The sequence below is a fragment of the Cynara cardunculus genome (genome assembly GCF_001531365.2).
Source record: "Cynara cardunculus var. scolymus isolate 2C chromosome LG 5, CcrdV1, whole genome shotgun sequence".
In the NCBI taxonomy this organism is placed as follows: Eukaryota; Viridiplantae; Streptophyta; class Magnoliopsida; order Asterales; family Asteraceae; genus Cynara; species Cynara cardunculus.
The window spans coordinates 34,355,789-34,368,116 of NC_037532.1; the positions used below are offsets into that span (position 1 = coordinate 34,355,789).

The 12,328-nt window shown below is 36.8% G+C and overlaps 2 protein-coding genes across 2 annotated transcripts; one reads left to right on the forward strand and one right to left on the reverse strand.

Moving 5' to 3' along the window:
- Positions 1-1,950: 1,950 nt before the first annotated feature.
- LOC112513757 lies at positions 1,951-2,682 on the reverse strand. Its single transcript, XM_025120115.1, has one exon. The coding sequence runs from the start codon at positions 2,633-2,635 to the stop codon at positions 2,162-2,164; it is 474 nt and encodes a 157-aa protein (XP_024975883.1). The 5' UTR covers positions 2,636-2,682; the 3' UTR covers positions 1,951-2,161.
- A 6,359-nt stretch (positions 2,683-9,041) lies between these two features.
- Positions 9,042-11,425, forward strand: LOC112512660 (BTB/POZ domain-containing protein At5g66560-like). Its single transcript, XM_025118735.1, has 4 exons — positions 9,042-9,082; positions 9,170-9,239; positions 9,375-10,628; positions 10,712-11,425. The coding sequence occupies exons 1-4, from the start codon at positions 9,042-9,044 to the stop codon at positions 11,261-11,263; spliced, it is 1,917 nt and encodes a 638-aa protein (XP_024974503.1). The 3' UTR covers positions 11,264-11,425.
- The last annotated feature ends 903 nt before the right edge of the window (positions 11,426-12,328 follow it).

The window sequence follows — 12,328 nt, forward strand, 5'->3', positions numbered from 1 at the left end:
TTTTTATTTTTATTTATTAGTAATTAATATTTATTTATAATTAATAGTAACAAATAATAATTAATATTTATGAATTACTATAATTCGAAAATATGATAAAAAAATTTATAAACTATTTTTTGAAAAATAGAGGAAATGTTCATTGATCTTACCCTCTTTATACCCCATATATTTATTAGATTCCTTTGGTTTATCACTTGATTATACCCAATGATTTAATTGGCATAATGTGTTTTTTTGTTGGAATGGATCAAAACCAATACAAAAAAGTGGAATTTTTTTTTTACTGTTTGTATGTTGTTCGGTTTGAACTTTTAACCTATTATATCAAATAGAAATTTTAGAACACGAGAATGCAAGTCATGACGAGAAATTTTTCGAGTTGGAGGACAAGGGTAGTGTCTGATTGGTTAAAGCTTGGCTCCAAATATCAAAAGTACTAGGAGGTCTCAGGTTCAAATCTAATGAGAAATAAAAATCCTCTTGTGGCCACAGAGGTTCAAATGCGGGGACTGCGGGCGATGTGTAAAGCAAGTGGTCGTCATGAGATTAGTCAGTTCGCATAGCGGATTGGATATTCAGGTTAAATAAAAAAAATAAAAAAATCAAGGGGTTGAATTACAAAAATGTTGTGAAGACGCTTATAAAATAGTCAAATCCTTCAAAAGTACAACAAAAGGATGCACAAAACCATGCCAAATAACCATAATCCCAGTGTTAGGGAATAAGATTTGGGTTTGGACAAGATCAGGGGTATTTCAGTTTTTCTGGAGGCCATATTACACCTAAAACTTTTAGTAACACTACAAAATGGGATAATAAAGAAACTTATATACAAATTAGAGAGACGATAATAAGATGTATTACTTTTGTCTTCTGATGAAAATTAGAGAGATACTGAGGTGGGTTATAATTTATTAGTTTTACATTCGTTGATGAAAGACGTAAACAATGTAAAATTGGGCCCAAACTTTTGGAATCTTATTCAAAATCATATATTTAACATGCTAAAAAACAGTTATGTGGAAAGTATTTGATATGATTTTTGCATATTGTTATATGCATTAGATTTGGAATCATATAAGACTAGCTTATTTTCATAAGACATAAAAAACATTAAAGTTTGACATCAAGGCACTCTAAAGCATGGTCGGAGCCAATGTAGAGCATGCGGTGGCCCGTGGCACCGTATTGTTCATCCGTCGTAGTGTAAAAAATTTCTAACATTAACCACAAGGGTGATGTCTGATGGGTTTGAGCTTGGACTCCAAAGGTCAAAAGTGTCGGGAGGTCTCAGGTTCAAATCCAAAGAGGAATAAAAATCTCATTGTAGCCACTCGCAAAACAGGTAATCGTCTTGAGATTAATTTGCTCGCATAATGGGTTGAATAGGTTAATCAAAATAAATTCTAACATCGTGAAAAGTGTCACCGTATTAATTTGTTGTGTGTCATCGTATATGTTTTGAAATTACAATGATGACACAAGTTTCCCTTGGTAGAGTTAGTTTATAAAGTTTTTCTTTCGTCCCAGACCCGAGTTGAATCCGGTATTATAATTTCTTATTTTTTAACTTTTAATTTCAGATTTGTTATGTTTCTAAAAAAATTGTAATAGAACACTTAAAAACAGGACCTTATATATGAAAAACAATGAACTAACCAACAAACCAATGATGATTCCATAAAATAAAACCCTGTATTTGTTTGTTATAGTCAAATGACACTTTTTTAAAAAAAATATGGATCTATCCATACCGTAAATGTCAAAGAAAACATCGAAGCTTCAAAGCAAAATCACTATGAACTTCCGTTTTTGTACCTAAGGAGTGTTTTGAGTCTTCAGTCGAAAAACGAAGCCCAACCCTTATGTAGTACCGATCTCAAATTCAAAGGTTAACTATAACTAATATCAAATCCTCGGAATTGTGCTCAAGAGACGACAAGTTAACGTAATAATGGATTTACTCAAGTTCGGAATTCGAAGAAAAAGGAAAACAAATGCTATTTGGTGTACTGATTAGCATCAACCAAAAGTTCAAGATGCGAATAAGATCGATTGATGTATATTGCAATTTGAAGATCTGATTACGTCAATCAGAAATTGAAGAACAACAATCAGAAATCAACGATTTGATTATTTACCTGTGATCAGAATCTTCTTAACCTTCAGGTCCTAATATTCCGTTAACGACCGACGTAGCAATCAAAACCCCAACCACCTCCGCACCTACCACCACTCCAGCTTGCGTCAAACCACCTCCAATTCCAAAACTAACATCCGTCGCAATATCCTTCTCCGCCGTCTCAATCCCTCTCTCCGCCGCTTCCAATCCTTTCTCGGCCGATTCGATCCCTTCCTTCACGATCTCCTCCGCTTCCTCCTCTGCCTTCTTCAGCTTCTTCCTTAATCCAAACAATCCTATGTCCTCCGCCATAGAAGGCATCTCCAATGCTTTCACCGCCGTTGTTGCTGTCATGAGAAACAACAGCTGTCTCCGGCTCTGACCGTCAAATTGGATCGTCGGAGGCGCGGCTTTAGGACATTGTACCTTATAGGCAGAGACGGTGGTTACAGGCCGCGAGCTCCGGCGAGAGAAAGGGTTTAGAAGTAGATTGGAGCTTCTGCAAGCCATGGCTGAAGAGTGTTCTCTGCCACGAAGCTGATCCCTACTGATCGCTTATTCTGTGGCCAAATATAGTTATCAGATGAGCCAAATGGTTAATTACCATATCACCCTTTCTAATAAAAGGTGATGACGTGGCACGATGTTGTTGGTTTGATGCTAGAAAATTACCTATTCTTTCTTTTCTAAAAAGTTCACTTCAGCACCTTTATGTTTGGTTAGTTGTTGATTTCCAGCCCTTCAACTTGACAAAACTTGAAATTTCATGTTATTTTAAACCTACATGTATATCTGCTTGAATAAGTTGTAAGTCTTATTAAACTTATTAACCTGTTAACAAACATACCTTAAGGCAGGTGAGTGAATGTTTTTCAGTTTTATTTTGATATTGATAGTTTAATAATTCTTAATTTTGTTTCATTTTCCTGATTTTTCTTGAGCATATTTTGGTGGGACATAATTTTTTTAACGCACTTAGAGGCCGTTTACCAAATACTTACCCGTTAAGTGTTTATCAGTAAAATTTAACACTACTATATACTTACGGGGTAAGATTTTAGTCCACTAAAACGACATCGCATGTAACAATTTACCCGGTAAACACTTACCGTGGTAAGAGTCGTCGCCCTCACTTACCAGGTAAGAGTCGTCGCCCTCACTTACCAGGTAAGACTCTTGGTCATTGTCTCGCTCTTACCGGGTAAGATTCTTGGTCCTTACCATATTAATCCGGTGGGGTAATGTGACTTGGTAAGCGTTTATCGTGGTAAGAGTTGTCGTCCTCACTTACCAGGTAAGACTCTTGGTTATTGTCTCGCTCTTACCGGGTAAGATTCTTGGTCCTTACCATATTAATCCGATGAGGTAATATGACTTGATAAGCGCTTACCCGGGTATGCGTTTGGTAAACGGCCCCTTACTGTCCTACCCCCATTAATTTTATCTTTGTTAGTGGCGGATGATCTCCGAGTGCACAAAGTTAGGCATCAAGTGTTGATGAAACTCCAGCTTCTGGTCAAGCAATTATGGAATCAAGAGTTCACTGTGGCACATAATTTCAGCGACAATGTCATCGAAACTCCTTGGTCGGTCTTACGTTCGATGGTGGAATTTATCAGGAGTTCGCCGAGGTGTTAATGATTAGAGGGTGGAACTGAATCACTGATTGAAGGTCAATAAGGAAGAAGACCATGCCGAAGCTACTGGTTAATTGACTAATTGTAGTTAAGTTGGTATATAGTCATGGATCATGATACACTGTTACGATAACTGTTCTAAAAGGCTCGCTGCAACAGCTGTCATGGCACACCGTTGCTCAAGGCTTGTGTCTCGCGTCACGTTAAACTTATGGCACCCAATGGTCTAATGCACGCAGTATTTGTAACACGATATTTGATTTTTCTTACCTTTTTAATCTCTCACATGGATAGAAAAGTAGACTCATGAGCTCTTTATAAGCTCAAAGTTCTGGACTACCAATAACTTTCACCATAGTTTTAAGTAGAATTCAAAGCTATTGTGTCGTTTTGAGTGTATTAACAACTTTTTTGGACATTTTATAAAATGTCGTATTAGCTATTTTATAGGACACATTTGAGAATTGACTTATAAACACATCTTTCTATAGAACGTCGTTTCCAAATTGTAGCTTGTTAAACGTCCTATAAACTTATACACTTTTAGATAGAACGCCTTTTATCGTTTTGTCCTATAAACCTTAAGACATTTTTGTCATCCCATAAAAACATTTTTTTTAAGTATATAATATTTATATACGACAAATGCAACAAATAAATTCACACACCTTCCTCACCTTTAGTGAGATTTGAACCTCTGACCTCCTCTAGACCAAAGACTACGATACCGTTAAGCCAAAGGCCCATTTGGTCCATAAAAGCATCTTTGTTGTAGTGTAGGTTCTTTACTCGGTTGTACCGTACTCTAGTAAAAACTAGAACGACGTTATAAATCCCGTTTCATGCCTCCAAAAGATCGACAAGGTTATTACTATTACTATTAGTGCCGTTCTCGTTTTCATATCCGGCTTCTCTTGTTCGTTCAGTCTTATGTAACATCATTGGTTTCCTAGCAATCTATATGTCCTTTTCCCTTTCTCATTCCTATAACCATCATTTTGACGATAACACTTCCAAACATATAGTCCAAACCAAACAGATAGCTGATTGTATTTGTATATAATAATTAATGGATGTGATAATCGTTACTTTCAATCTTTTGCCTTAGGTCGATGCTATCAATGTCTTAATGCTATATATACACATATATACCAGAATTCAGACCCCAAAACGTAAAACTAGCAGCTGAACAGCAAAAATGTGTTACAGGGTGGAGTGTAAGAAATGCGGAAACTACGGATGGGGTGGTTGTGGGCAGCATGCCGCTGCTCTATACGCGAGCATAGGCAAGGGGAAGCATTGTATGTGTCGTTCATGGCCCGGGGTTGTTATACCGTCCTCCGATAAGCCATCTGCTTCAACCACCACAACCACCACCACCACCGCGGCTGCTGCCACCACCGGTAATGCCATTCCTCTGGTGCTGCTGCTGCTACTACTACGATATATCCGTTTTTCTAGATTATTGATAACAAATTGAGTTTCTTGGTTGGAGTAGTATGCTATGTCCATTCCTTTTTCCAAAATCTTGATAAGCAATTTTAGTTTCTTGATACCCTTCGATCGCGTAGCTCAGTTGGGCGGAGCGACTTCGTTCAAAGAAACAATTAGGTTCAAGTTTGAATCATGTGAGAGATGGGCTTGAACCCCAGGTGCTAAGTCGGCTGTCAAATGTCTCATCACTTGTGGTTCCTAGGTTATCATCTTAAATGGCCACCTCAATAAATTTTTTCTTACAAAATAGCCAAGAATATTGCAAATCAACGCTGCAAGACACTTTTTTCCCAGTGCCGCAGAATAGCCATGAAAACTGCAAATCAAGCTACGACTTTGACTTGCTTTTTATGCGTCGATACATGTCCTTGTAATGCCGCAAGTTGTATAGTCTTGATTTATTATACAATGGGCATACTTTTCATCTGGGTGCGTAGATAACCCGGAAATCGCAAGAAAAAAGTGTCTTGCAACGTTGACTTGAATTTCTTGGCTATATCGTGTGAAAGTTTGGAGGTGGCTAAAAAGTGAAAAAAATTTCCCGTATAATGATAAACCCCGGTTCCTAAAGGACAGGTGTCGTATATACTGATCGGAGATGTCAGTAATCAACCTTTCCTTAAAATTTGAGTTTCTTAATTGCAGGATGAGATAATGGTTTATGGAATCTGGATGGATGGCCTGCAGCAGGTGGTATGTTGGAAGGTTATGTACTTGTAATAATTGAAGAATAATTAATGGGTGTATGAGTTTTATTTTTTTGATTTAATTATTCAATTAGTGCTGAATAATTAATCAAAAAGGTGACCATTGAATAATGTTGTGTTTTGGGACCCTTTTTTTTATAGTTTATAAAATATTGTATTGTGCAGGGTGCCCTTTAATCTTTATATGCATTTTAATCCCAACTTTTGTGTCAAATTTGAGCCTTTTTTGGCTTTATTTTGTCCTGGTTTTATGCTTTTGTCTTCCTAATCCAATCCTTAATTTCTTCATTAACCCACTCTCTTGGCTTAACCAAATAAGTCGAACATAAATAAGAAAATGTTCAAATAATAACTATGGTTCGAAATAAATTATTATGGCGTCCGAGATTAGTCAGCTTGCATAGCGGGTTGGATATCCAGGTTAATAAAAAAAATGTTCAAATAATAACTATGGTTCGAAATAAATTATTATGGCGTCTGGGCCTTGTTTCACTGCCAAGTTAACTCTTATGGCGCCACTCTAACGTGTGGCTTGCTAAGACGTATTATTTTGTAAGACATGAGTTTTTCTTATGTACAAGACCAAAGACTTGAATAAATATAAAAAAATGGAGAAGGCTATAAAAATTGAAGGGCACCATGCACAATACAATGAGATTACAATAGGCATGTTAATGGGGCGAGGACCACAATCCTCATCCCCGTACCTGATCCCGTCTTTGTCTCTGTCCCCATCCTTGCTGGGAATTTGATCACATCCTCATCCTCATCCCCGTTCCCAACAAGATACGGGGATCCCCAACAGGATACGGGGATCCCCAACGGGGAAACGAAGATTTTTTTTCCTGTTTGTGTAGGTTTTTATAAATTAATGTGTGAGATGTCATAAATGTTTAAATCTCACATTTTAAGTTTTTTCTCTCTCATGGTAATCATTTTCGAAGAGTTCTTCAAATTTGGAGATTTTCATACTCTCTCTATTTTGAAGAATCTATTTAAGCAAAAAATCCCCAAGAACTTCATTTTCTCAGGAATCAACCAAAATAATCGATCTCTCCAACCAAATTCACATTTTATCTATTTTTCTAATTAAATTATCATTTTAATCAGAGTTTACACAAATAGTTTAAAATGTAAAAAAAATTAACTATTTAAATTAATTTTCTTATTTTCTTCCATCTTAAAAAATCTAAATATGTTTTTATAATAATTTAAAATGTAAAAAAAAAACAGAGACAATAAATATGGGGAATGAGAGGTAGATTTTTGAGAACCCCACCACATTCAATGTTTTTGTTCTCAAAGTTAAGACCTGACAACTATGTCCAAAAAATCAAAATTCAAAAACACAAAACTGGCCCCAAATTTTTCAAAACTCTCATTAATTTTGTGTTTTTCAAAAACAAACTTTCCAATGTTCCCTTTTCTGGTTCTTTTCTACAAAGGGAACTTCTTATGATTCCATCTAAATTTAAATCCATTTTTATTTATTTATTCAACACAGATCTATAATTACAACAGTCTAGTCCGCAATTACAACGCTAAACTGGTTGAATTTGATTTTTCTGTCTTTTAGCTAATATTACGGACCTAACTCATATTGTAGATCTGAATATTGCGAAAATAGTGACATTTAGGTAAACTTGAGAGAGAAATTGTTAGAAGACTAATTTGGGTGTGAAAGATGGTCATTAAAGCCAATTTAGGTGTGTATGTTAAAGATTTTGGCTAGAAAGGCCTTCTCGTATGGAAGTTGGGATATTAAACATTTGTGTATCTGATGAAATATCTTAAACAGACATCTCTAACTTGCCTTAGCTTGTACACTGCGATAAGTTGGAAGCGTGCTCTTGATAACGTGTGGTCATACAAGATATTAAAAACATGTTGCCAAATGACCATTGTCGATTTCATGGTTTAGTAGACTGTTGTTAACATAGTCAGACTAATTAAATCATGTAGAATGTTAGAAGTTAGACCTAACTATTTATTATACATAAGCTAATCTATCTTATATTGGTCTACATGTAACGCTTCATAACATAATGAATTAATGAGTTTCATACATTAACTTATTGCACAATAAAATTTACTAAATTAACGCATAAATACAGTTAAAAATACTGCATTTTTATGTTAATTTTTTTGTCATCGTCGTGTTCCTAAAATGGACCATTTCCTCCATTGGCATCGACATTCTCAGTGCATGTATCATCCACTAGGCTTGTGATATCACTTTTTTTTTTTAGATTTTTAGTTTTGGTGGTCGGGTTTCGACATTAATAAGTTAAAGACATTCTGAAATTAGAATTTCACTTTAAGGGGTTTTAGTATCTCTTTAGGGTTAGCTGTCATGCTTGGGTTGTGTCAGCAACAACGACAATGACATCTCTCGACTTACAATGAACAACAAAATAATGGGTTTGCCATTTGCTGGTTGCAACGTTCATGACATCAGAGGATACTGTTAGTTCTTCAACGACAGTGTTAATGGTATAACGATGGTGGGTTTCCAGTGGTGATGATTAGCGATAACGATCTAGTGGCAACTGAGACATTATCCCCCTTTTCAAAAGATCATCGACAACGTTATGACATATTAAACAAAAGAGAAGTATCATATTGGTTAAATGTTTATTAGATGCTAAAAATGTACTCCCTCCGTTACCATTTTGGTTTATTTCAAAATAAATGTCTAATTATTTCATTTTAAGTGTCCATGTTACCATTTTAATTTGTCTCAAAATAAATGTTTACTCTTAAATATATGTTTTAATTTTCAATTTAACCCCAATTATGAGATGTAGAAAGTTTTTGTCTTGTGATCAAAAGTAAAAGTATTATTTGATTATTTAAAAAATTAAATAAAATTTTATTATAAATAAAATGGGAATTAAAAACTAAATAAAACATATTATATTTTTTTAAAACAAATCGAATAAAAAAATAAGTTAATTTTATATATTCTTGTTTAAACTCCATTTGTCTCTTTTCACTTCCGCTTTGATTTCTGCAGAAACACAATCGTAATGGATCTGGTGTGATCTTCCCTCTCTCAGGCGAGTTTCTCCGGTAACTATGACCGCCGGGATCGCAACAAACTCAAAAGGCCAAGCATGGTAAGTGAAAACCTGGAGAGTTACTTTGTTTCTCGTGCGGAATACTTCTGGTAAAGAATTATTGACATGATTTATTTCTCGTTGCAGGTTTTGTACCACCGGTTTACCTAGCGACGTCGTGGTGGATGTTGACGACATGACCTTCCATCTCCATAAGGTTAGCTCGAAATGCTTCCGCCATTGATGTCCTTTGATTTGTTATTTTTGAGCTTTAGGTGAAGACGAGTAACATTTACATGATTGCCAACCACCGATTAACATGTAAACCAACTGTTTGATGAAATGTTTTCAGTTTCCATTGATGGCTAAATGTAGAAAGCTTCACGAGCTGATAACAGAACAGGAAGCAAATGTTACTCCTGATAGTGTTGGTGTCGAAAGAAATTCTGAACAAGAGAACGAAGAGATCCAGGAGGATAAAGCGGAGAAGGCAGAGGACGAGAAGCAGGAACAGTACTGCCACGTCACGTTTCCGGGTTTTCCGGGAGGTCCGGAGACGTTTGAGATGGCTGCCAAGTTCTCTTACGCCGTGAAAATCGAGTTAACGCCGTCCAATGTAGCTCCGCTTCGTTGCGCCGGAGAAGTTTTAGAGATGACTGAAGAGTACTGCGAAGGTAATCTGATTTCCAAAACCGAGAGGTTTCTCTCCCAAACGGTGTTTAGAAGTTTAAGAGATTCAATTGAAACACTAAAATCATGCGAACATTTGATTCCTTTAGCGGAATCACTTGGCATTGTTGAAAGATGCATCGATTCTATTGCTGCCAAGGTTTCCGCAATGGATCCGTCTCTGTTCGGTTGGCCGGTAAATGAAGCAATGCCGAGTAGTACCGGAGCTGTAAATTCTCAAGGCGGCGGTGCGAGAAGGATTGGAGATGCCACGAGAGCCACTGCCGGAGGCGATTGGTGGCTTGATGAATTAACATTCGTTACTCCTACGCTGTTCAAGCGTTTGATTATGGCTATGAAAGGTCAGCATCTGAGTAATGAAATAATCGAAAATTGTCTTCTTTGCTATGCCAAAAGACACATCCCAGGGATCAATCGCACCTGCAGGAAACCCTTGTCTTCCTCTATACCTTCAGAGATTGAACAGAAGGAGCTATTGGAAGCAATGGTTACGATTCTTCCCGAACAAAACTGCACAAGATCTTCAACGTCCGTGAAGCTCTTTTTTGGAATGTTAAGAACAGCAAACATTCTGAACGCATCTGACGACACTAAATCGGCTTTAGAGAAGAAGATCGGATCTCAATTTGAACTAGCCACACTGGATGATCTCCTTATGCCGAGCTACTCTTATCTCACCGAGACATTGTACGACGTCGATTGCGTCCAAAGAATACTATCGCATTTTCTCGATAGCGTGGAAGACAGAACAGCGGCATTAATGCTCGTCGGAAAATTAATCGACGGTTACCTGTCGGAAATCGCATTAGACGCTAATCTCAAGCCGGAGAAATTCTGCGAACTTGCAGCTGCTTTGCCGGAACAAGCTAGGGTTTATGACGACGGTTTATATAGATCAGTCGACGTCTATATCAAGGTATCACAACTTCTTCGGATTCAAAAGTTTGGCCGGAATTTGTTCCTCGGTAATTTAAATGTTTCTTAACGCAACTACTGCAGGCTCATCAATGGATACCGGAATCCGACCGGGAGAAAGTTTCTGGAGTATTGGACTGCCGGAAACTGACATTAGAAGCGTGCACTCACGCCGCTCAGAACGAACGTCTTCCACTGCGAGCGGTGGTGCAGGTGTTGTTCTTTGAGCAGCTTCAGCTCCGGCACGCAATCGCCGGTACACTGATGGCAGCAGACATGGGACCGTCGGACTCTGAGAGGTCACCGGCAAGACGACAGGAAGTAGTGGAAGACGACGAAACGGTAGTTGAAGAAGGTGAGGATGGGACGTGGAGGGCGGCCGTGAGGGAGAATCAGGTGCTGCGACTAGGCATGGATAGCATGAGGACGCGGGTACACGAGTTGGAGCGTGAGTGCACGACCATGAGGAAAGCGATTGAGAAGATTGACCACGTGGAGCCACCTGGTTGGAGAGGCTCCCTCACGAGGAAGTTCGGGTGTAAATTTAAAACACAAGTGTGCGATTCGCACGAGTCAACCATGGTAGAGACTCGAAAGGGTCGGACCAATCGATCCCATCATCATTCCGTTCGATAAGAATGCGTTTGGTATGAGGGTCGAACATAACTGAACGTGACTGACTTGGACTGAATCAATGAGGTCAAGTATGTAAAAGAAAAGCTTTAATTTGAAAATTTTCTAGTAATTTACTAAATTTGTGTTATCTTCCATGTTCTTGTTCCACCTAATTTTGTTGGAGGAAAAAAGGGGTTTTGTTATATTTAGTCATGCTTAATCTCTATACAATTGTTGCATTAAACATGAGACAACAAAACTTGTTCTATTTTGTCAAGTATTTTTTATGCTTCTTAAGTAGAAAGCTGGATGTAAATTTAAGAGTCAAGGTTGATGAAATTTCAAGAAATGACAGATTTATTCACTCTACCAATAAACGAGTCGGATATGATGTATCATAAGAAATTTGTCTTTTCTATTGATTTCAATGAATTGGATCCAAAATAATTCTTGAAGAGAATTAGAAAGGGACTCGGGGATAAAAATCACTTGTTTTAAAGTTACATGTCTTATTTTTACCCTGTCAATAAAATTAAAGTATATTTTTTTTATTTTTTCTGATTTTTTTTTTTAAGAAGGTTGGTTGGTGGACATGAATGTGATCTTTTATCGCTTCGGAAGATGGTGAGTGCATTTCAAGTTTGGAATACTTTGAAATTAATTTTGATTGTTGTTGGATACATAACTTCAAGTTTGAAGGGTATATGGTTTAACGCCACGTGACATTTTATGGGTTTTACGGTTTTTAACGAATCTGGTTTTGATTTGTTCAAGACATTTTAAATATTATATATTTTTCAAAACAAAATTAATAATATTTTTAACTGGTTATTCAAAAAATAGATTAAACTCCCACGGTTTTTTATTTTTAAATTATAGTCTATACTATCTTATAAAACATTTCACTAAAACTCTTAAAAACTCTTAAACCCGTTCATCCCTAAACGATTTCATCTCTATCCGATTTCATCCCATATCTGAATTCGTATACCTAACTGCAGATAAACACAATCAAATATAGGATAAACATCTTATTTTAAATATAAAAAATCTAAAATATAATTAGGATAATCATTGAGTTCTAAC

Bases quoted from the DNA above. Each gene is read 5' to 3' on its own strand.
- LOC112512660 (XM_025118735.1), top strand. From the start codon at position 9,042: ATGACCGCCGGGATCGCAACAAACTCAAAAGGCCAAGCATG. The intron at 9,083-9,169 runs GTAAGTGAAAAC...TTCTCGTTGCAG, and splicing joins AACTCAAAAGGCCAAGCATG to GTTTTGTACCACCGGTTTAC. The intron at 9,240-9,374 runs GTTAGCTCGAAA...AAATGTTTTCAG, and splicing joins TGACCTTCCATCTCCATAAG to TTTCCATTGATGGCTAAATG.
- LOC112513757 (XM_025120115.1), bottom strand. From the start codon at position 2,635: ATGGCTTGCAGAAGCTCCAATCTACTTCTAAACCCTTTCTCTCGCCGG.